We start from the raw sequence: 25,812 nt of genomic DNA on the forward strand, positions 1-25,812 counted from the left end.
TGTAAAGTGGCAAAGTGCAGTGGCGCAGAGTAAACTGCTGCAGAGTGCAGTCACGCAAGATTGACTGACGTAGCGCGCAGTGGTGCAGAATAGACTGCTGTAGAGTGCAGTTGCGCGTTTAAAAAAAAAAAAACTTTATTGCTTATATCGCAGGTTATCAGTACAGTGCAAACAATCATTGACATTGCATCAGCTTGTTTATCATAAACCATCCCCGTCATTGTTGCGGGGGTTATTTTGAGGCTTAAGTCCGCAGTGATCGTATTGTATTCCTCAGCTCTCCTCCAGTGACAAACCCCGAGAGGACGGGGTACATATGCCACCCCTATATATATTCCATGCTCCCCACAGCTGCTCCAACTTCTTGGGAGCCTCCCCTATTGATGTAAACTGCCTTTTCGGCAACCATTACCCAGTCCATGTCTCTGCACAATTCTGTATATGTTGGTGTAGGCTGCGCACCCCAATGCTTCGCTAGATTGCATTTCTCAATCATCATGCCTAGAGTCGCCCAGTCCTGGTGTTTGCAATTAAGGTCCGTGGCTTTCCTGATATTGAGTAGACCTCTTTTGAGATTAGGTATTATAGGGGCCACACAAACCTGTGTAATTGTGTTAATGATTGTTCCCCGGTAATTCCTAATTTCCGGGCAATCTCACAGGACGTGGTAGAATGTGCCTGTTCCCCTACACTATCGCAAACAGAGCTGAGAGTCTATTTTCGGCATTTTAACTAAGGTTCCCCTGTGTAAGTATGTTCTGTGGAGCACCTTGAGTTGCACCAATCGCAGTATAGTAAGTATTGCCTCCGCACGTGGGGACTTCACCGCTTTCTGCCAGTTGGTGTCATCTAGTTCCCCTAGGTCTTTTTGCCATTTCTCCCGAAGGCCCTGCATTGGATCTGGCAAGTTATTAATTAACTTATGGTACGTTAGGGAGATTGCCCTCCGGTCCATCCGGTCCGTCAGTAACCTGTCCTCCAGTGGTGATGCTTCTGGGAGGGTTGTCTGCCGGGATAACGGCCATGAGCACATGCCTGATCTGCAAGTAATTAACGTTTCTGTTGAAGCCATAATCTATTGTTGTAACTTCAATGGGTTAACTCTCCCCTTATCCCAAAGATCTCCCACCCTTGAGATTCCTATTAGATCCCATTTTTGGAATCCTTTGCAACTAATCAGTCTGCCCAGTTTCTTGTTCTCCCAAAGCGGGGTGGACTGCGTCCTTCGGTTATGCCAACCCAGCTTCTTGTGTACTGTGTGCCATAGGTGGATTGTTTGTGCTTTGGGTCCCGTGAGATTTGTAATATTTGCTTTGGTGTATAATGCTCGCACGGTTCCTCCTTTGCCCAGGGTGTGTCTATCCATTCTGAATGCGGGGTCCGTCTGAGGGGAGGGTGCCCAGTGGTTAAGGACTGAGTTGCGAGGCCCACTAACATGCCTGTGGAAGTGTGATTCCACCATCGAATCGCCCTCTGGTTAGTTAATGGCTTTGTGGGGCGGATTCCCATACCAACGCAGGTTTCGCACTTTGGTCTTTATTGCTTTAAAGTTCGTCTGTGGGACGCAGAATGCTCTGTTCTGGAGGGCTTATTAGAATCTAGGTAGTGCAATCATCTTAAAGGATGCCGCGCGCCCTAGTAACTTTTATGGGATTGATCGCCAATGTTTGACATCATTTCGTAGACGTCTCCTGGGTTCCTGAAGGTTCCTGTTCAATAAATTCCTCCGGGTTTGCTGTTATGAAGATACCCAGGTAGCGGAAGCCACCCTCCACCAGTCTCACTTCGCACCCCCTGGGCATCTTTCTTTCTAGATCTAGACTTGATTTATTCCAATTTATCATGTATCCTGAATAATTCCCAAAGTTCGAGAAAATATTCATTATTATAGCCAGGGAGCGCGTTGGTGATGCCATGTACAGCAGAATGTTCGCATATGATATCTGGTCCTCTGTCCAATGAAGTCCCCGTATATGGGGATCCCTCCTCACCCATGCTGCGAGAGGTTCTAATACTAAAGCAAAAAGGATTAGCGTCTGTCGAGTCCCTCGCCCCAGGAGTAATGTCGCAGATAATCTAGCGTTTACCACCACTGTGCTAGTGGCTTTGTGTACAATAACCAGGACCTGAATTTGGGGCCAAGCCCCATATGTTCTAGGACTGCGAAAAGAAATGACCATTTGATCGTGTCATAAGCCATGCGGGCGTCTAGGGACGAGGATGGCTGCTTCCACCCGGATAGCATCTTTACGCCCAGTACCCCATAAAGACGCCATCAATTAAGAGGAGTGTTCCTGCCTGGCATGAAGCCAGATTGGTCTGGGTGTATAAGCTTGGTGAGATATGGAGTCAGTCTGTTCGAGTGTTTTTGCCAGAATTTTAGCTTCGGCTTTAAGCAGTGAGATAGGTCGGTATGATGTATATTCGTCCTCTGGCTTGCTTGGTTTATGGATTGCGACAATTGTTGTCCGACTTTGGTCCCCAGGAAGCTCCCTGGCCTCCAAGCTGGCCTGGTACGTGATTTGTGTTAGCGTTGGAGAGGTTTTGGCAATGAATTCTCTAAATCCTGCACTTTCTGTTCTAGGGCATCAGTCGCTCGCTTCTTCTCTTTTTTTGTGGCCTGAAATGAAGAAGATTGCGTATCCCCTGATAACTTGCATGTATGCTTCACAAAGTGTGATTATGGATGTGACAGTGTTTTCTATGAAATATTGTTGTGTTGCCATGGCAAGGCCTTTCTGAATTTTGGGGTTTTTCAGGTACTCTGGGTATATAGGGAACATGCGCGTTGGCTTTGGGTCTCTACGGCATAGCAGGCTAGGATAGGAGAATGGTCCTACATGCCTCTTGCTAGGTGGTGTACTCCCTTGAATCTAGCTACTCTGTCGGCTAGTGTGATCACATCTATTTGTGATAGGCTATTGTGTGTTCCTGAGTGGAACGTATATTGTCGAAGTAGTGGATTTTGTGTATGCCAAACATCTTATAGTCCCTTGGCTTCCAAGAAGTCATGCAATAGAGACGTGGTTCGGTGTTGCTACTTGGTGTGTAGTGGATCTTTTGGGACACAAGGTTATATTTAAGCCTGCACCCCCCAATTATCATGTTGCATGTTTTGAGTAGGGTGGAGTGCACTGGTGTAGAGGACAGCATAGAGTAGTGGAGTGGTGCAGGGTAGATTGTCATTCTACTCTACGCTACTCTATGCCACTGCACACAGTGGAATACAACCCAGTGGTGTAAAGTACATTTGTTTGGAGTGTTACAGAGTTACAGATATATTGTTATTGTTTCAAAGTAGAGTAGAGTGGAGTGGTGCACGGTAGAGTACTATGGCATGTGGAGTATATTGCACTGGCATAAAGTGCACTGGCATGAAGTGCACTGGCATGGAGTGGTAGAAAGTAGAGTGCAGAGGCGTAGGGTGCAGTGCTGCAGAGTGGCGTGGAGAATAGTTGAGTTGTATGGGGTAGAGTGCTTTGGAGAAGAGTGGTGTGGCATACAGTGGCGCGGCAGCACACTATCATTACAGACCCCACATCTTCAATTGAAATCCCTATTAGTTCTTTTTTAAGATTGCGCTAACTAGACCCGAAGATATTGGGTATCAGAGGGCTTTACATAGCACCAGTTTTGTTACACAAGGGAGCATTATTTTTTTTGGGAGGCATGGGGAGATTAGGTGATTTGCCCGGAATCCCAGTATGTTGAGCGTTGTTGCTGAGACTCTAACACGGTTCCCAAGCTTCGACCACTCTAGCCATAAGGCTACATCCTCTCGCATTACATTTTCACAGACAGTTTTACTGATAACCGTATACAGCGTGCAAACAATTGTGGAAATGTCATCACCTTCTGTATTGATTTGTTTAGATAGTTTTAAAATATGTGTACACCACACTTAAGATTTAGCCAAAATTTTGCTTCATTTGGGCTTTTCTAATCCTGAAATATCGGCACAGTTCATTTACAGACATTTAAATTTTAATCATTGTACAGCCTTCCTCAAGTAATCCCCCAGAGCCAGCATGCTAATCGCATAAATCCTCTCACTTTGAAGTCAGAGAAAGAAAAGTAAACACCAAGCTCTCTGGTAGACAGAGCCTGACATTTGACCTCTGTCTTTGATTGCACAGCAAATGTGACCAGGTAAGACCAAGATTAAAAGACTTGTTTGCAAAAATCGAGCACTGGTGGAGGAATACAATAAATAGGGTTTGGGCTAGGGAAAGGACGAACTCTAGCTGGACAGCCTAAAACCAATTCATCCAGCAAATAGAAAGCAAGCAAATGTGAGTTAAAAGCCACAAAGTCAATGGTAAATAACAGGCGGAATGTATTCCCAGGGAAGCTTTCCGAATGTCCCCAAGATGATAGCAACCTAGAAACTGTGCTGTCTGGTAGGATTAAACCTAAAAAAGTGAGTCAATGTGAAACTCTAATTAAATCCTAATTCTAGAGATTGGTTGTCTAGTATAATTTATTTTCTTAACCACTTCCATGCTCATGACGACCTCAGCTCGTCATGGCATGTACCTCTCAGGTGCTCATGACGAGCTGAGCTCGTCATGACCACACCCGTTTTCGTTGCTGTCCAGCACAGCAGGGGAAACTCTCAAGCAGCGATGTGGTTAATATATGATGCAAGAAAAGGAGGATAGATTACAACGACGTAGCACTTGTTGGCGTTTTGTAACAGATTTCTGATCATCATCTGATTGAAATGCATAGGCATTGTGGACTAGTAACTATGTTGACTCTGAAATGTATGACTGGGTTTGTTTTTTTTGTGCCTTATGATAAATGTTGTCTGACTTCATTATTGGAACCAACCCTCACCCCTTTCTCATTTAGGTTCTCAGCTTCTGCGGGAGCTGAAGAAGATGGACGATAAGGCCCTGCTGGTGGAAGTGCAGCTTCTAGAGAGTAAGACGTATCATGCCCTGAGCAATCTGCCAAAAGCAAGAGCTGCCTTAACGTCTGCAAGAACCACCGCCAATGCCATCTACTGCCCGCCCAAACTTCAGGCAGCACTTGACATGCAGTCAGGTATGCATCTGCCAATTTATAGGGAAAATGGCAACTGTGCATTCAAGCATGAAGTGTCGGTCAACATAATTAGTTCAGTCACCTGCTTATTCACGGTCACAAATTACTACACTTAATTTGTGTCTCAAGTCCCTGTACATAGTCTTTCATGCCCACTGATAGCCAATACCAAGCAATTGTTAGTGCCCACTATTGCTTTACGTACCCCTCCATATTCTACGCCAGCTGAATCAGATGATGAATGTTCACTGCCCACAGACAGAACTGGTATGACGCCTTTGAATCCAAGCTTAAATTCTTAACATTTTAGTAGTGTTTTCCCACGTTCAGTGGGGCATCACATTTCCAGCAAAGCAGAATCTAAAAATATGTTACCTTGATTAAAAGAACAGGGAATGCAAGAGGTAGAAACATCCAAACATAAAGTTGGTATTTTACAATTTTCTTACTTGGTGATAGTTGAGGTGCATGTGATGTCTATTGAAGGGTAGTTAAATTCCCTATGCGCAAAATTAATTAGCTGTTACTTTCAGGGATATCTTTGCACTCAATGTAGATGGGGACATTTAACTCATTGAATGGGAGGAGCATTCCTTTGTCAATGTATTTTCCAATTTATTTTTAGTTTAACACAATTTCCGTTCTCTTGTTCTGAAATTCAGGGACTTTAAAGAATACAGAATTAATTAGCTAAAGCTAGTGTTAGTCAGACTGTGTCTTCTGTGCCTCAGTCTGATCTTAGTGCCTTCATTTAACGGAAAATTTTTCTTGAGCCGTTAAGATGAGACCTCTACACAGCTTTTTTTTCTCTTGTACTACTAACTCCATTCTGTTTTTGGTAGAATGTTGTTGACTGTGTCTAACTCCATATTGAGAGTTCTGGGCTTTCACAGGCTGCATCTTTCAAATATTTGCAAATTTTATTTGCTCCTCACCCTTCCCCTGAACCCCACAATAGACCTAAGATTCAGAGCAACTCTCCTCAACTTGTAACAGATCAGAAGCTTCTTTGAAATTAAAGGAGGACATAAGAGTAATGAGCTATCTGCTCTGCTGTGCTTGCGTCTCTCCGAAGAATGAATGTTCGTCCTGATATTTTCTTCAAAGTTGGCTTACACAGTGTCCATTCACAACTTTCTCCATTTGATTGGCTGCCACTAAGTAGTTGGATATAAAAAAGCCTTGAAATAGGAGCAAGAAGATGTCGTCCTGTTGCCTTTCCAATTCTGCAGTTCCAGTAATTGACGCATTGGATCGATCCATTGATGCCAGCCACATAATCTATGGGTCAAGACCAGTGATCTGCTGGGCGGGAGAGGAGACTAATTGCATTGTCATTCTTGCCCAAAGTGAATGATAGTTTTGAACAGGAACTGACATTAGATAGCATTGGGAAAAGAACTGAGAAAAGTAATTTGGTGTCTCAGAATAGCCTGTGTAGTGGTGGAATGTTTCTTATGTTTTGCATGGTATAGGTGCTAGAAAGGAGGGCGATTGATTCAGACCAAGATTTGCCAGAAGTGCACAATCTCTCCTCCATGGGTGACTCACTTGGGGAGTACTATTTAGTGCCTTAGCCTAGCAATGAAATGGATATCGAAGAGGGCTCAGAGCAAATTGCAGTGGCACTGTTGGTCAGCACCCACTTTTTTCCCAGGTTTAATTCTGCTCCTGGTCATTGGACCATTATTAAAAATTAGGGAAGTTGTTAGAAACATGTAAATGAAGGATCCCATTTATAAGTGGACACACATTAAAGCAACAGCATATTGTTCAATTTTAATACTATTGCAAAAGCTGTGTAAATCAATGGACCAAGTTTCCTAGCATTAGTATCCAGACGTACCCAGGTTGTTAGAATTGTAGCCTGTATTATGTTTTGATTTCATGAAGGTTATTTGTGGACGATATTGGTTTAAAGATCTTATAGCTACACTAATATAGGTCAGAGTTCTATTTTATGCACTCTGTAGGGTACCTGTCCTGAGGTAATTATGCATTGTGCAAACACTATCTGGAGTAAGTGTGCATCCTCAATATTAAATGTAGAATACATTTTAAATAATCAATTTTAAAGATAAAGACTGCTTCGTCTACCCCGAGCGATGATCACTGCTGTTCCACGAGGCTTAGAGCTATTCCAGATTACCAGAAGGTCCATGAGACAAAATGATCTTAACAGCAGCCATGTACTTTCTGGTTATCCTTTCTGTTGGGCATTGCTACAACACTGATGTGCAACATTGGAGACCACTATAGTGATTCCATGGATTCTCAATGCTCTTTATCTTTAACTAAGTGCATTTTTCTAGAGAAGAAAACATATTGTTGATTAAACTTGTTTGCCAATTGTTTTCCCCTCTTGAAATATTGAAGAAATTACCATATTATGCCCCCCTGCACCACTCAGTGTGAGGCTTGCTGCTTTCTGCACCCAAGTAAAATTGGGATTGCCTCAGGAGAGCTGAGGATTTTCTGGCCTTGGGTATGCTTCATTATAGTGTACGTGTTAAAGGAATTTACTCTTAATATGCTGGTATTCAAATTGGTGAAAGATGGCAGTGTTGGAGAAGCATTGTTCTTAGTACAACAGTCTTCTCATTTTCTTCAAAATTGTGTGCTGTTTACACATAAGTAGCCTTTCCTGAGCACCTGCCTAGCATTTGATCTTCCAAGCTTGGATTTCTGCTCTGTGCTTAAAGAAGCAGCCATAACATGCTGCAATTGTCCATGCTCTGCCTCTCCTTAGGTAAGACCGTATCCACAGTTAGCTGTAATATTCTCCTTTCCCAGCCCGATCTACTTTTCAATGTTTTCACCCGCACACAAACTGTTTATGCTGTTTCCCTTCACAGGTATCATTCATGCTGCAGAAGAGAAAGACTGGAAGACAGCCTACTCATATTTCTATGAAGCCTTCGAGGGTTATGATTCCATTGACAATCCAAAAGCCATCACCGCGCTAAAGTACATGCTGCTGTGTAAAATCATGCTCAACACGTAAGGAACACTGCACACATGGCATGTTTTTTTGTGATGGTATATTACGGTTGTTGGGCATAATGGAGCTGCTGTTGTCTAAGGGCTCTTATAATCTATAATTCCCAAAACCTAAGAGAAGTATTAGTCTGGTCATTTAGAGTGTAGGGTAAAATGCAAGAGTTTGTGATTCAAGTGCATCTACTAATACTACCTTCATGAATCCTTTTATATATGTATGGTTTTGCAGCGTGAATCTTTCTGGATTCACTATGCTGTGCATATTCCGCAATCTGGTGGTTGGGTCCGGAATCGTAGTCTTTCTTCTCTTTTTTTTGTAGCCGAGGTGGGCGTCGACGTCCCACCATTTGGTGCACCTTCGGTGACGTCGGCGTGCTTCCGGCGGAAGCTACCACCCTTGGGCGCCATCTTCAGATTCTTTTTTCCGCCGTTGGGTCTGGATCGTCGCGTGAAGCTCCAGAAGTTTTGGAGGAGAAAAGGAGAAAATATAGCAAATCTTCAACAGAGAAGACCTGAGAAGATCGGGAGAAGAGGACCTTTAGAGAAGAGACGACGAAGAAAGGAGAGAATTTCGAAATCTTCGACGTCCTTGGAGGAATGCGCACACAGGGGGCCCCATGAGCGCAGGGATGTACAAGACGCCCTTTAAATTCTGCAAGAACTGCCACCACAAGTTCGCACAGAAAGACCAGCACCCAGTCTGCAACCTCTGCCTGCCTATCGACCACGAGAGCAGAGACTGCAACGCCTGCTCCGTCTTCAAGCCGAAGACACTTCGAGTTCGAGAAAGACAGAGGACGGCTCACCACACAATGCAGGGCAAGGGCCAAGCCCCGACGCTTTACGAACTTAGCCTCTCCACAGATGACGAGGACAACATCGCCGAAGGCCCAGATGACTTCACGGTCGCTGAGACCGATAAGAAAACGCCTGATGAGGTAGGAGAGTCTATGACCCCGAAAACTCCCACAGGGCCTCGAAAACCAGAGGCAGACTCTCGAAAGTCTGCGCCCAGAGCCTCGAAAGGAGCACCGGTCCGAACAAATCGACGACCGATGCTGCATCCTCTGAAAGAGCCCAGCGGATCCTCCGAGAAGGACTCCCGGAGGCCGAAGACCAGCGAAAAGCAAAGGTCATCGAAGCAGGACCCCGAAAAAGGGCCTTCGACTTCGACGTCGAAAGAAAAGGAGCCGAAGAAAGCTTCGACGGCGCCGCCGAAAAGGGCGGCTGAAACGCTCAACGGCGACCAGGCCGCAGAGATGCAGAGAAAGAGAAAGAGGCTCGAGGCCGAAATGGAGAACATCCTTCAGAGAGAGAAGGATTTCGATGAAAAAAATGAGGAGTTACAAGATCCCCTCGAAGCCGACATCGAGCGTCGCTGTGGTACAGGAGCTCGAGGAGTTCGACGTCGAAGAGCCGCCGAAAACTCCGGAACCTTCGGAGCACGAAGAGGAGGAAGACCTCTACTACACAGAAGGGGATTACGGGGAGCAGCAGTCAAGCTACGGCTCGGGTTCCTCGACGGCCCAAGACCAGGAATGGCAGGACATCGAGGCCGAAAACCCAGAGGAGGCGGTAGAAACATACCCCTCGAGGCCTTCACCACCGGATGACATTGGGGCATACAATGAGGTGGTCAGAAAGGCAGCAGCAGCTTATGGAGTTAAGATGGAGGAGGAGAAGCCAGATGCAGACTTCCTGCTCGAGACATTGCTCCCCATACAGACAAGAAGTCAGGTCCTGCCCATGCTCAAGAGTATCACAGACCAGGGGAAGGAAGCCTTCAAGGATCCGGCTACGTGCAGATCAGTGACGCCGAGGACGTAGAAAAAATACAAATTCTCCTCCCAAGACCCGGCTTACATCAAGGGATCCGTCACAGCAGATTCCATAATCGCCTCAACGGCCAGGAAAAGGGCAAACGTCCCAACAACGTCTGGACCACCACCTGACAAAGAAAGCAGGAGGATGGATCTAACTGGCAGGAAAATTGAGAGGAACGCCGCAGCACACTGGCAGATGGCGAACTCCAACGCACTCCTGAATAGGCACCAATACCAGCACTGGGATGAGATGGGACAGTTGCTCAAGCACCTCCCGGAACAATACCGTGAGAGGGCATCACATCTTGTGGAAGAGGGGAAGAGCATCGCCAATTCTTGCCTGAAGACAGCCTTGGATGGGGCAGAAACATCCAGCAGACTGATGGCTATAGGCATCACTGAGAGAAGGCAAGCCTGGCTCAGGATCTCAGGCTTCAAGGCTGAGATCCAGAACAACATCCTGAACACACCCTTCAATGGGGAATCACTGTTCGGAGCCCCAGTGGATGAGAAGCTCACCCAATTGAAGAAGGACAACGAGACAGGAAGGTCCATGGGGGCCCTGCAGTTCAGGGGGATGAGAAGAGGCACCCCTATGCGGAGGCCGAACGGCAGAGGTGGAAGTCAGCGAGGAGATTCTCACCAGAGTTTCCACCAGGGGCAACAGAGTGACAACCAAGGCCACCAGGGCCAGCAGAGGCAAGGCTGGAACTACCAAAGCAGGGGCCAGTCCTTTCGGTCAAGAGGAAATGGACGGGGCCAGAGAAGGAGAGGCGGTGAACAACCACCCTCTAAGTGACTTCACACGGGAGAAGGTGCTCCACCACCCAAACCCTCCGGGGGAGGAGCACGGAAAAACAAAGAGGGGAGGGCTACACGGACAAGACACAAAGGAACATGTAACGCCGGTAGGAGGAAGATTGAGATTTTTTCTCCAGGAGTGGAGAAAAATAACAGACAAGTGGATACTCAATATTATGCAGTTCGGATACTGCATAGAGTTGGAAAAGAGGCCACCAAACAGAAAACCAAAGAAAAGACAGCACTCGGGAAGAGAGCTGCAACTACTTCAAGAGGAAGCCGAAGAACTCCTCCTCAAAGCGGCCATCGAACGAGTCCCTTTCAAAGAACGGAACAAGGGAGTGTGCTCAAACTACTTCCTAGTGCCAAAAGTGGACGAAAGTCTAAGACCCATCCTGGACCTACGGTTCTTAAACAAATACGTCAAAACTCAAAAATTCAAAATGACGTCCCTACAAGAGGTCATCCCACAGATAAAGGCAGGGGACTTCTTGTCCACCATAGACCTCAAAGACGCATACCTGCACATCCCCATGAACAGGCAGCACAAGCACATGCTAAGGTTCACAGTAAACGAGGATCACTACCAATTCACGACCCTCGCTTTCGGCCTAAAGTCCGCACCAAGGGTGTTCACCAAATGCCTCTCGGCAGTGGCCGCACACCTAAGAAGAGAGGGGCTACACGTATACCCCTACCTCGACGACTGGCTGGTAAAGGCAAGCTCTTACAGGACATGCAAAGAGCATGCAGAACAGGTGACAAGAACACTAGCAAGCCTGGGTTTCTCCGTACACTGGGGCAAATGCTCAATAGAACCAGAGCAAGTGAAGATCTTCCTAGGAGCGCAGATCGACACCGTCCGATGCAGAGTCTTACCGAGCGAAAAGAGAACGCTCAGCCTACTGAGGGAGAAACGTCACTACCAGAAGGGGCGATCTCTGACAGTGAGGACTGTGAGCAAGATCTTGGGGATGATGGCATCATGCATACACTTGGTCCCCAATGTACGCCTACAGATGAGACCACTCCAAGAGTGGCTGCAACAGCAATGGTCACAAGCTACAGGAAGTTGGGAGGATCTAGTGGTTGTAACGCACAGGGTGCAGGAGGAGATAAGGTGGTGGACCAGGGAGAGAATAACAGAAGGGAAACCTCTAACACCACCGGACCCAACAGTGACCATCACCACAGACGCATCCCAAAAGGGGTGGGGCGCACACATGAACAGGCTCAGAACCTGGCACAGGAGATCTGGAAATGGGCTATACCACTAAAAATAGACCTGCTAGCCATACACCTGCCAGGGAAGGACAATGTGGAAGCAGATTGGCTCAGCAGGCAGACTTCAGCGTCCCACGAGTGGGAACTCAATACTCAGGAAACAGACTATTCAGGAAATGGGGCACGCCAACAATAGACCTATTTGCAACACACCGGAATGCAAAATGCCAGTACTTTGCATCCAGGCAACCAGAGGCACTGTCCCAGGGGAATGCCCTATGGATAAGCTGGTCGAAAACATTTGCCTACGCTTTTCCCCCCGATACCATTGATCCCGAGGGTTCTCAACAAATGCATGAAGAGCAACATGACACTCATCCTTGTGGCACCACAATGGGCCAGACAGACCTGGTTTTCTCAGATAATGGAGATGGCGCAGGGGACACCACACAAGTTCCCAAAAAGAAGAGACCTACTCTCCATGTAAAACGGAGAAATCCTACACCCAGAGAGCCTCAACCTCTCAGCCTGGCTCCTGAGGACTTAGAATTCGCACACCTAAAACTACCAGAGAGCACCCTGCGGGTGCTACGAGAGGCAAGAAGGCCCAGCACACACAAGTGCTATGGGGAAAAATGGAAAAGATTCACTCAATGGTGTTGCAAGAAACAGCTCCAAAGGAAACTGACCAAGGAATCCACGGTGCTAAGGTACCTCACGCACCTAATTAAGGCTAAGCTAAGCTCATCCTCGCTGAGGGTGCACATGGCAGCGATTGTGGCATACACAAGAGGAGAAACAGGGAGAGGTTTTTTCACATCCCAAGTCGTAAAAAGATTCCTGGAAGGAGCTAAAAGAATAGCGCCGCCAAAAAGAATGCCGCCGCCGGCATGGAACCTAAATGTGGTACTGACGGAGCTCATGAAAGCACCTTTCGAACCCATCCACAAAGCATCACTGCAAATGTTAACAATGAAGACGGCCTTTCTGGTAGCAATCACCTCGCTACGAAGGGTGAGCGAACTGCAGACACTCACACTGCAAGAACCCTACATCCAGATACACAGTGACAGGGTCGTGATGAGAACAGACCCACTCTTCAGAGTATTCAGATACCTAGCTTCTTCCAAAACCCCACTACAAGCGCAGAGAGGGCACTCCACACCGTAGACGCTAGAAGGGCTGTGATGCACTACATCGAGAGAACGAAGGAACACAGGAAAACAAAACAGTTCTTCGTATCCTTCGCAAACAGTTACATGGGCAAACCAGTCACTAAAAACACCATAGCGCGATGGATCGCACAGACAATACAATTCTGCCACAAACAAGCTGGCCAGGAGCTAACTGGAGGGGCACAGACCCACTCCACCAGGAAGAAAGGAGCAACAATTGCCTTTCTGGCCAACACACCAATCCAGGACATATGCCTGGCGGCAACATGGGCTTCAGTGCACACTTTCACTAAGCACTATTGCGTGGATGTACAGATGAACAAAGAAGCACAAGTAGGACAGAAAGTGCTTCAACATATATTCAACAACCAACGCTCCTCTTCCACCCAACCGCCACAAAAGTGAGGAAAACCGCTACAAAATCTATGCACAGCATAGTGAATCCAGAAAGATTCACGCTGCAAAACGAATAGTTTCTTACCTGTCGGTGTAGTTTTGCAGCTTGAAGATCTTTCTGGATTCACTAGCGAACCCACCCGCCTCCGCCAGAAAGATGAGGCTGGAGAAGAAGGTGGAAACACATAGAAAGAAAGAAAGTTTAAACTTAGAAGATACGTGAAAAGAGACGTGAAAACAATTACGTTGAAAAAAGGATTAACAAACAAAGCCATGGATTCACTACAAAACAGAAAAGGAGAAAAAGACAGAAAAAAGAATCCGAAGATGGCGCCCAAGGGTGGCAGCTTCCGCCGGAAGCACGCCGACGTCACTGAAGGTGCACCAAATGGTGGGACGTCGACGCCCACCTGGGCTACAAAAAAAAAAAGAGAAGAAAGACTACGATTCCGGACCCAACCACCAGATTGCGGAATATGCACAGCATAGTGAATCCAGAAAGATCTTCAAGCTGCAAAACTACACCGACAGGTAAGAAACTATTTGTTTAAATCCCCAAGTTTTTAGGGCTCGCGCCTGCGTTGAAGTGCGCGGCAAGAGCCCTTTTGTATAGGGTTCTGAAATCTGCTCACATGCTCGTTCGCGAGCAGGCTTTCGTCGGCTGCCATTGGGTTTACCGTGCTTTAAAAAAAATAATAATGCACACAATTGGGCGAATGCGGGTGCAGTTCCCGCCTTTGCTCCGCCCATTCCCACCGGTGGCCAGCGTTCGCCTTCCTGCCTAGCTGCCGCGCTCCCTCCCCTCTCTTCTGTGGCAGGGGCGCACCACTACTTTCAATTCCCGGCCCTGCTCGTCTGTGGTGCGCGCGCACCACTGGTTTATCTTTAGTTTACACGCAATATGAATACTGTACTTCATGCAGCCACTTGTTAAAAAGTATATTACTTAGTAACAAATGCATATATAAAGACATGTTCGAGGCATATGAGCTGCAGATTACACACTGTGCATGGATCGCCACCTAGTGTCGGGCCCGGATGTTTGCAGTTTGTTGCCCTGAAAAGTTCTTTGGAAGTCACGAGATAGGTGACTCCTCCTTTGGACCACATTGCGCATGGGCATCGGCTCCATCCTCAGATTGTTTTTTTCCGCCATCGGGCTCGGATGGGTTTCCTGCACTCTGGTTTGAAACCGAATTTCCTTAGGCGCGCAATCCTCACCCAGTTCGACGGTATTGTTTCGATCGCGCTCCACATCGACGCAATTCTTTACCACTTCGATTACGGTCGTCGGCGAAGGCCTTCCGGCCTACCTAGGCCTTACTCTCTGGCTCATGGAAAAAACGCCATTCAAGAAGTGTCCTCGATGTGGGTCGAAGTTTCCCCACACCGATCTACATGAGGTGTGCAACCTTTGCCTCTCACCGGAGCACGAGGCCAAAGACTGTTCCGCTTGTGCCTCTTTCCGCCCCAAGAAGACGATTCGGGACCGACAAGCTCAAAGAACTATGGCTCGCTAGTCAGCTTCGATCCCCGACGACATCTTTGAAGAGGCCGTCGACGTGCCAGAACACCAGCACGCTGAAGAGTCGACGTCGAGAACATCACTCCAGCTCAACGGGTCGTAAGTAAGACCATCGACCCCCAACCCTTCCTCGACACCCTCAAAAAAGGCTTCGGTCACACCCTCACCTTCGGACCCGGTTGCACACCGAGAGACTGCTTCCCACGCCCCGCCTTCGGGCCCGGCAAAGAAGCCTACTAAGCCTTCAGGCGGCTCGGGCTCGAGTCGGCCTATTCCCAGTGCCTATCCTATACCGACACCGAAGAAACAATCTTCCTCAACCACACAGACCGTTGCTCCGACACCAAAGCACACGGCGCCGAAGACTGGCAGCGGCTCATCGATGCCGAAACCGCACTTGGAGCCAAGTAAAAAACCACCTAAAGCTCCAGATTCACACGCTTCGGAGCCGAAAAAACACCCGTAATCGAAAAAACGTGTTCTGGTAAAAGACATTTCAAAAGGTCACACTTCTAAACCAAAAGACCCAAGACCAGCTACCGACTCGGTGCCGAAAAAACCTCCGGAACCGAAAACTTCGCCGACGAAGGATCTGCCCTATACAGAAGAACTTTTTACACCAGATCCTAATAAAAAACACTTGTAAAGGATCCTAAGACTGGTCAACTAGCTCTTAGCTCCAAGAAGAGACCACTTGAGGCACCACCACCACCACCATCACCACCACCACCACCACCACCACCACCACCACCACCACCACCACCACCACCACCACCACCACCACCTCCTCCTCCTCCTCCTCCTCCTCCTCCTCCTCCTCCTCCTCCTCCTCCAAAGAGAGGCATTGCAACCTCTCCGTTAAGGGTCCCTTCTCCACCACCTTCCCATACTGTTCCTCCTACACCTCCTCCACCACATCATTCGCTTACACCATCCACTAATCCAGATGATGTAGATACAGACTCTGATGACACAGGTGGGGGTGCACATGACCCAGCAGGGACCAATAGTCCCTCCTCAGTCACCTAATCCATGGGATGATTACAACACCCCTGGTCTGCCTTACGTCCCACAAGACGATCTATATCCTTCCATACCTTCCCCACCAGAGGTCACTATAGGTTTTAACCTTCTAGTCCAGAGAGCTGCCCAGTACCATGGGGTTGACTTGCACACCGATACTGTGGAGGAAGATTTCCTATTAGACACTTTTGATAACACACAAAGGTCTACTGCCATTTTGCCAATGTTTAAAGGTGTCATCAAGCATGCAACAGAGGTTTTTAAAGAACCTGTCAGGGCTCGGGTCCTCAACCCTCGCATTGAGAAAAATATAAAGCTGCCCTACAGATCCAGTTCACATTAAGGGTCCAGCACCACTAGATTCTTTAGTAGTGTCTAATGCACGTAAACCTGCTAATTCTCAGACATCAGGTGAGGTCTCACCATCAGATAAAGAATCTAAGTTCCTTGATGCCTCCGGTAAACTAACAGCGGCACAAGCAGCTAACATTTGGTGCATTGCCAACAACCAAGCGTTTTTGGCAAGATATAACAGGGCACATTATGATGAACTGGAGTCCATAATGCAGCATCTACCAGACAAATATACAAATAGGGCCAATGAACTCATACAAGAAGGTAAAAATATTGCTAATACTTCCATTCGTTGTTCCCTAGATGCTGCAGATACTGCCTCAAGGGCATCAATACCAGTACCCTTCTACGTAGACATGCCTGGCTACGTATTTCAGGTTTTAAACCTGAGGTACAAAATTCCATCCTTAATCAGCCATTTGATGAAACACATTTATGTGACCCAAATGTTGACGTGTCTTTAGAAAAAATGAAAAAAAGATAGACACAGCAAAATCTATGGGAGCCTTGCAGCAGCAAGCTCCCAAACATTCTTTTCGTCGCTCATCATATAGAGGCAACACAAGAGGCTACTCCTCCGAAAGCCCCTCCACTTCCTACAAGACCCCTAGCCCATCCACATTAACTAAGGGCTACCAAAGAGGGGGTTACAGGCGTAACCACAACAAAGGCAGAGGCAAAACCAACTCCCGCTCTGCCTCCACCCCTACCCAATGACTCCCATCCCCCCCCCCCCCCCCCCCCCACCCCCCAACATTCCAATCATGTGGGGGGAAGACTGCAACAATTCCTTCCTGCCTGGACCAACATCACATCAGACAGGTGGGTGCGACAAATTATTCAGTCAGTTTACTGTCTAGAATTAACATCTACCCCCCCCCCCCCCAAACATGCCACCCAAACAGCGTCCAATGTCACAAGAACATCTATCACTGTTAAAGCAAGAAGTAATATCTTTGCTACAAAATGTAAAAACTTGGAGCGTCGGTGGCGAAAGAACTATACATCCGAAGCCAAACTCGCCTACCATACTAGAAAACGGGCCTATTACTCCCTTTGTTGGGCTGCACGTGCCAACTATGTTTCTACATCTATTATACAGGCCATTAACTGTCCTAAAACCTTATTTAATATGGTCAAGGATTTATCTGGCTCAACTGCTATGCAACCACCTCCCAGCCTTAATGCAATACAATGCGATGATCTTGCTCAATTCTTTTTAAATAAAGTGAAAACTATGTATTCTGTGCTGGCTAGCACTGCCCCTGCTTCCTCTCCCTCACCCACTGTGCCCGCCGACTGCCCTGTCCTGGCACCTGAAAATCACACCGACCTGACAAACGTGATCACCCTTGACACCTTGCCACTCTTGGACATGGTAGCACTCACACAACATCTGTCAAATCAAATCGTGATCCCCCTGTGATTTACTGCCCATTTCGGTTTGCGACAAATTGATCCACCCTCTCTTAACCACATTCTCCAACTGCTTAACACATCCCTAACGACTTCCTTTGTTCCCTTAGATTGGAAACCTGCAATGGTTGTCCTACTGTTAAAAAAGGCTAACGCTGATCCTGCCCTCCCTTCTAACTTTCGTCCAATTTCACTTCTTCGTGCTCTCTCAAAGAATCTTGAGAGACACATTAATGGGCATTTGTCCAAGTTTATTGAAACTAATGGGCTCTTGACCCCTCCCAGTCCGGCTTTAGGACCAGTTACTCTACAGAGTCCACCCTGCTTGGGGGTTACAGAAGTGCTCCGACACAACATCGATGTGGGCAACACCATGGCCTTGGTCTTGCTTGACCTGAGTGTGGCCTTTGATACGGTCTCTCATACCGTACTCATAAAGGCCCTCCAACTCTCTGGTGTCAGTGGGACAGCCTTGAACTGGCTTAGCTCGTTCCTCGCTGATCGCACCTTTCAGGTCTTCTCATACACCTCCAAATCCAAGCCTCACCTCTTACCCTTTGGGGTCCCTCAGAGTTCGATTCTCAGCCCCTTGCTGTTTAACATTTATATCAGACTGCTGGTAGCTTTGGTTGAGGAATCTGGGTTGTCGCTTTTTCCACACGCTGTTGACACCCAGATCCTCTTCACTTCATCAGCTGACAAAACTTCTGAGCCCTCGGCGCTTAGATCTGGCCTCAGTAAAGTCATGGAGTGGATGAACGGCAATTTATTTAAACTTAATGGCGATAAAACAGAGGTACTGATCCTGGGTAAGGATCGAGGTCTCTGGGGCCCTCAACATTGGCCGCCAGAAATGGGTACACTCCAACAACCCTCTACTCCGGTACGCAACCTTGGGTTCATTGTTGACGATTCTCTTTCTATGCGACAACAGGTTACCAAGGTTGCTACCACCTGTTTTACCATCCTGAAATGGTTGAGGAAGAGCATGTGGATTCTTCCATCTCATGCCCAGCCCACCGTGTTCCAAGCCTTGGTTACTTCTAGGCTGGACTACGGGAATATCCTCTATTTAGGTGTCAACGAAGAGATAACACGTAAACTGCAGCGAGTACAAAACTCCACCGCTAGACTGCTTTGCTGAGCACCCAAAACTGCATCTACGTCCAGGTTGCTGGTAGATCTCCACTGGCTTCCAGTGGAGGAACGGGTTAAGTTCAAGGCCCTTACTTACATGTTCCGTATCAAGCATGTTAAGTCCCCCCGCTATTTGCAACATCTAGCTTGCCCCTGTTCCCTCTCGCACTCTCAGATCCTCCACTCAAGAGAAATTCTGAGTTTCGAAAGCTAGACTTTCTCGTATGGGAGGGCGCTCCTTTTCCTATCTTGGCCCCACTTTGTGGAACGCTCTTCCATTGCCCCTCTGCATACAACCTGACATTCTGTCTTTCCGCAGATCCCTTAAAACGTGGCTTTTCAGCCAATAGGCCTCTCCTTCCTCTGCTGTTCCTTGTTAGCGCCGGGAAACCCTTGGGGGTAGCTGTGCGCTGGTATACAAATTTAAATAAATAAATAAAAATTCACCAAGTGCCTAGCAGTAGTGGCAGCACATTTACGAAGACCGCACATCCAGGTCTTCCCGTACCTCGACGACTGGCTCATAAAAGCCAGCTCATACAATCAGTGTGTGGAACACATTCATGCCACGATCCACCTGCTCCACAACTTGGGGTTCACAATAAACCACACCAAGTCTCATCTGCAACCATCCAAAGTACAACAGGACCTCGGTGCCACGATAAACACCTCAACAGCGCTAGCTTATCCCACTCCAGTAAGGATAGCCAGCATGCAAACTCTTCTCACAAAGGTTCAGCCACAACAATTCCTTCCAGCACAAGTGTTCATGCAACTCATAGGGATGATGGCCTCTTGCATTTTCGTAGTACCCCATGCAAGACTTCAAATATGTCCTCTACAATAGTGCCTATCACGTCAACAGAACCAGGCTCAAGGTCAATTAACAGACCTAGTGTTGAAAGACGGTCGGACTCCTCGCTCTCTGCAGTGGTGGAACACCAAAAACCTTTCCAAGGGACGACTGTTCCTAGAGCCAGTTCCTCGGATAATCTTGACAGCGGACGCATCGCTCTCCGGCTGGGGGGGCCCACCAACTGCAACACACCATGCAAGGCAGGTGGACATGGCAACAAAAGTTACTCCACATCAATCATGGCACTAAAAGCTTTCCAAAAGCAAGTATCAAACAAAGCTGTGTTAGTCCGCATGGACAACATGACAGCCATGTATTACATACAGAAACAGGAAGGAACACACTCCCTGCAACTCTCAACTAGCACAGGACATTTGGCGGTGGGCTATACCTCAAAACCTATTCCTTCTAGCCCAGCATGTTCCAGGAGTACAAAATACTTCTACCATTCTTTCAGATGTGGGGACAACCTCAGATAGACCTATTTGCCACCCACAAAAATGCCAAATGCCCAAGCTTCGCCGCCAGATATCCACACCCACTGTCCAAAGGCAATGCAATATGGATGAACTGGTCAAACAAATTTGCATACGCTTTTCCACCTCTACCACTCATGCCACTAGTAGTACGCAAACTATAGCAGCATTCTCTCACCCTCATCCTAGTTGCTCCAACGTGGGCCAGACAGCCGAGGTACACCACACTGCTACAACTGTCTGTAGTACCACAACAAAAATTATACCTGTCTCTACACCTTTTAACACAGAACCATGGAGAGATCAGGCACCCGGACCCAGCTCAGCTCAACCTTGCGATCTGGCTCCTGAAATCCTAGAATTTGGATATCTTAACCTTCCTCCAGACTGCATGAATGTCATAAAAGAAGCTACACGTCCAAGCACTAGAGCATGTTATGCAGCTAAGTGGAAACGCTTTGTAATATATTGTCACAACAATAATATTAATCCCTTAGACATGTCTATTCAACACATCATAGGATTCTTACTACATCTCCAAAGATGTAACTTAGCCTACACATCTATTAGACTGCATCTTGCTGCAATAGCAGCATATCTGCAAAACCTACAGCATCTATCTCTGTTCAGAGTGCCTGCTATTAAAGCCTTTATGGAAGTCCTTAAGCGAATAATTCCTCCCTTCACCTGTGTGGAATTTAAACATTGTTCTCACACGGCTAATGGGACCTCCTTTCGAACCCTTACACAAATGTAAACTACAATTATTAACATGGAAAGTTGTGTTCCTAGTAGCTATTACTTCTCTGCAGAGAGTTAGTGAACTACAAGCACTAACCATTCAAGAACCCTTTCAGCAAAACCCACTCTACAAGAAAGATAGGGGCTTTAATGGCATTTTTAGGGAACATTCCCCTAGATGACATTTGCAGAGCAGCTACATGGTCTACACCATACACATTCACAATACACTGTTGTATAGATGTGCAAACCAAACAAGCAGCGAATGTGGGCCAGGCTGTTCTCAAAACATTATTTCAAACTACTGCAACAGATAGAGGTGGTCGCCGCTAAGAGTGGGTACTGCTATACAATCTATGCACAGTGTGTAATCTGCAGCTCATATGCCTCGAACGGCAAATGCTACATACCAGTATTCATCTGTTCTTGGCATGTAGAGCTGCAGAGTTGCAAACGCCCACCCGCCTCCCTGGCTACCCTTGTCTGTTCCAGTATTATCTTAATTCGATACAGATTACATGGGCGTCCTTACTTTTCTTGCAAAGCTCCATCTTTTCCCTAATGGCGAAAAACAATCTGAGGATGGAGCCGATGCCCATGCGCAATGTGGTCCAAAGGAGGTGTCACCTATCTCGTGACTGCCAAAGAACTTTTCAGGACAACAGCAAACTGCAAACATCCGGGCCCAACAGTAGGTGGCGATCTATGCACCGTGTATAACTCTGCAGCTCTACATGCCAAGAACAGATGCATACTGGTAAGTAGCATTTTCCTTTTGCCTCAACTTTCTGCATGTTCATGACCTTATCTGCTGAGCAAACAGCCTGATGAGGGCGGATAGGGGTGCACTGCATTACTTTTGCAGAATAGATGTTCAAGGCACCTCGTTCAGCGTTGATGGGGGGGTTTGCAGATGGGGGTTTTGCTAGAGTGTGTCTGGGAATGCAGCTGGAGGATGCTTTTTAACCTCCAAGGCGCAGAAATTCGCCTTCGCCAGCGCCAGCAGCGCAGAACATGACTCTTGGTACTGGTGGAGGCTGTCATTTACCAGCGTGGACACTGCTATCCAGTGTGGGTGAGATGGAACTGTAACAGCTGCTCTTCATTGCCATACTGCAAGGAACGTGTACAGGGATTGAGGGGGCGTGAAGAAAATACTCTAACTCACACAGCTCCACATCACTGTTAGGGAGCTTCCTGGCTCTAAAACAAAACAGAAAAAAAAAAATTAAATAGTTTTGCAGCGTGAATCTTTCTGGATTCACTATGCTGTGCATTATTTCGCGGTCTAGTGGTTGGGTCCGGAATCGTAGTCTTTTTTTATTTTTTTTCGTAGCCCAGGTGGGCGTCGACGTCCCACCTTTCGGTATACTTCCTGTGACGTCGGCACGCTTCCTGCGGAAGCTCCCACCTTTGGGCGCCATCTTCAGATTCTTTTTTCCGCTATTGGGTCTGGATCGTTCCCGAGAGGCTCCAGAGTTTTGGAGGAAAGAAAACGCAGAAAAGTCGTATTTTGCACAGAAAAGACTGAGAAGACGACGAGGAACATCACCATCAAGCCTGGACGACAAAGAAGGAGAACTTCGAAAACGTCGACATCCAATGGAGAATGTGCGCACTGAGCGCAAGAAATGGACAATAAAGCCTTTAAATTCTGCCGTAACTGCCACCACAAATACGCGCAGAAGGACCAGCACCCGGTTTGTAACCTCTGCCTACCGGTCGACCACGAGAGCAAGGACTGCAACTCCTGCTCCGCCTTCACACCGAAGACTCTCCGGGTTAGAGAGCGACCGAGAAGAGCCAATTTAAACATGCACGGCAGGGGTCCACGGCCGTCCTTTCGAGACCTGGGGCCCTCGATCGACTAGGAGGACAACGTCGCCGGAGAAGACGATGACTACATGGTCATAGAGACCGATAACAGGACTTATAAAGAGGCAGGAGAGTCGACGACCCCTAAGCCCCCGACACACTCGAAAGTCTGAGTCAGGCTTTCGAAAAAAGAGTCTAAGTCCTCGAAGGGAGCACTGGTGGCGAAAATCTCGACGGCCACAGCTGCATCCAAGAACAAACAGCCCAGCGGATCCTTCGAAAAGGACTCCCAGGCGGCGAAGACCGGCAAAGCCAAAGACGGTGATTGTTGACATAGAAGAGGAGGAGGACTTAGAGGCCGAAGAGCCGCCGAAAAGCCCCGAGACCATCCAGAGGAAGAAGCCTTCTACTACGAGGAGGAAGGCGACGACTATCAGCGGACGATCCTCGGATCAATATCCTCAGGGACACAGGACCTGGAGTGGCAGGACCTCGACACCGAAAGCCCAGAAGAGGCCATGGACACGTACCCTTCGAGGCCTTTGCCGCCAGATGACATTGGAGTCTACAATATGGTCAAGAATGCGGCAACGGCCTTTGGAGTCAAATTAGATGAGGAAAAACTGAAAGCAGACTTCCTCTTGGAGACCCTGCTCCCCTCGCAGACTAGGAACCAGTACCTCCCCATGCTGGAGAGTGTCATGGCCCAGGGGAAAGAGGCGTTCAAGGAACCGGAAACATGCAGGTCCGTTACACTGAGGACGGAGAAGAAATATAAACACTCCACCAAGGATCTTCCCTACATCCGAGGAACAGTTACAGCAGACTCCATCATTGCGGCAACCGCCAGGAAAAGAGAAAATGTGCCAATGACATCAGGGCCACCACCAGACCAAGAAAGCAGGAGGATGGACCTTACTGGAAGGAAGATAGAAAGAAATGCAGCGATGCATTGGCGCATGGCAAACTCAAACGCCCTGCTGAACAGGCACCAGTCCAAAATTATGGAAGAGCTCGGACAGCTGATCAAGCACCTCCCAGACGAGTACCAACAAATAGCTTCACACCTTGTGGAGGAGGGGAAAAATGTGGCAAATACTTGCTTCAAAACAGCCTTGGATGGAGCTGACACGTCCAGCACCAAATTATGGAAGAGCTCGGACAGCTGATCAAGCACCTCCCAGACGAGTACCAACAAAGAGCTTTACAACTTGTGGAGGAGGGGAAAAATGTGGCAAATACTTGCTTCAAAACATCCCTGGATGGAGCTGACACGTCCAGCAGGCTGACGATGTTGGGAGTCACTGAGAGAAGGCAGGCCTGGCTCAGAATCTCAGGCTTCAAACCAGAGATACAGCACAACATTCGAAGCACCCCATTCAATGGGGAGACACTGTTTGGGGCACCGGTGGATGTAAAACTCACCCAGCTCAAGAAAGAAAACGAAACTGCAAGGCCCATGGGGACCTTACAATTCAGGGGAGTAAAAAGGGGTAACCGGTCACAAGACCGAACGGAAGAGGGGGAAACCAGCCAGAAACGTCACACCAGACATTCCAACAGTCCCACCAGGGCGACAGCCAAACACAGCAGCGACACCAAAAAGAAACTTGGCACCATCAGCAAAGGGGCCAGTCCTTTCGCGGGAGAGGGAACGGACATGGACAAAATAAGAGGGGGCCAACAGCCCACCTCTAAGTGACTCCGTCATGCAATACATGCCCACCCACGCAAATCCTCCCAGGGTGGAGCACAACAAGACTAACACAGGGTTACACGGACCGAACATCGACCAACATGGAACACCAGTAGGAGGCAGGCTAAGTCATTTCTTCCGGGAGTGGAAGAAGATAACCACAGACAAATGGATACTCAACATCATACAGTTTGGATACTGCATAGAACTGGAAAAGACACCGCCAAACAGAAAACCAAAAAGGAAGGCGAAGTCAGGAAAAGAGCTAGAGCTACATAAAAGGGAAGCGAAGGAAGTCCTCCAAAAGGAGGCCATCGAACCAGTACCATACCGAGAAAGGAACAAGGGAGTGTACTCAACCTACTTCCTGGTACCAAAGGTGGACGAAACACTGAGACCCATCCTGGACCTAAGGTTCCTAAACAAGTACATAAAAACACAAAGGTTCAAGATGACGTCACTACAGGAGGTCATTCCTCAGATAAGAGACGGAGACTTTATGGCCATCATAGACCTCAAAGATGCCTACCTGCACATCCCAATGAACAGGTGGCACAAACATCTACTGAGATTTACCATCAACAAAGATCACTACCAGTTCACAGCCCTAGCATTCGGACTAAAATGCGCACCAAGGGTCTTCACAAAGTGCCTGGCAGCAGTGGCAGCGCATCTAAGGAGGAAAGGGATCCATGTATACCCTTACCTAGACGACTGGCTAATAAGGGCAAGTTCACACAGGACATGCAAGGAGCACGCACAGCGCGTGACAAATACACTGGTGGACCTGGAATTCTCCATTCACTGGGGGAAATCCTCAATGGAACCAGAACAAGTAAAAATATTCCTAGGAGCACAGATCAACACCATACAGAGCAAGGTGTTCCCTGGCGACAAGAGGACACTGGCCCTGCTGAAGGAGACGCGCCTCTACCAGAAGGGGCGACCTCTGACCGTGAGGGGAGAGAGCAAGGTCATGGGCATGATGGCCTCCTGCATACATCTGGTCCCAAATGTACGGCTCCACATGAGACCATTCCAGGACTGGCTGCAAGAACAATGGTCACAAGCTACAGGAAGTTGGGTAGATCTAGTGGTTGTAACGCACGCAGTGCAGGAGGAAATGTTGTGGTGGAACAAGGAGAACATAACAGAGGGGGAAGCCTTTAACACCACCGACCCCAAATGGTGATCATCTCCACAGACGCATCCCAGAAGGGATGGGGAGCACACATGAGCAAGCTCAGGGTGAGGGGGTTTGTGGGCTCCAGCGGATGCAGTCAAACACATCAACTACCTGGAACT

At 47.8% G+C, this 25,812-nt stretch overlaps 1 protein-coding gene across 2 annotated transcripts in view; it reads left to right on the forward strand.

Annotated features, from left to right (window-relative positions):
* The window catches only part of PSMD11 (proteasome 26S subunit, non-ATPase 11), a 473,607-nt gene that overhangs the window by 160,637 nt on the left and 287,158 nt on the right, over positions 1-25,812 (forward strand). For both annotated transcript variants that reach the window (XR_013594972.1, XM_078645110.1), the window contains exons 6-7: positions 4,855-5,049; positions 7,905-8,049. Coding sequence is in view for 1 of the 2 variants with exons in the window: in XM_078645110.1 (XP_078501236.1) it covers positions 4,855-5,049; positions 7,905-8,049 (340 nt within the window). In the remaining variant the exon portion in view is untranslated. The remainder of the gene's footprint in view (positions 1-4,854; positions 5,050-7,904; positions 8,050-25,812) is intronic.

Source organism: Lissotriton helveticus, chromosome 5_1 (assembly GCF_964261635.1).
Source record: "Lissotriton helveticus chromosome 5_1, aLisHel1.1, whole genome shotgun sequence".
Taxonomy (NCBI): domain Eukaryota; kingdom Metazoa; phylum Chordata; class Amphibia; order Caudata; family Salamandridae; genus Lissotriton; species Lissotriton helveticus.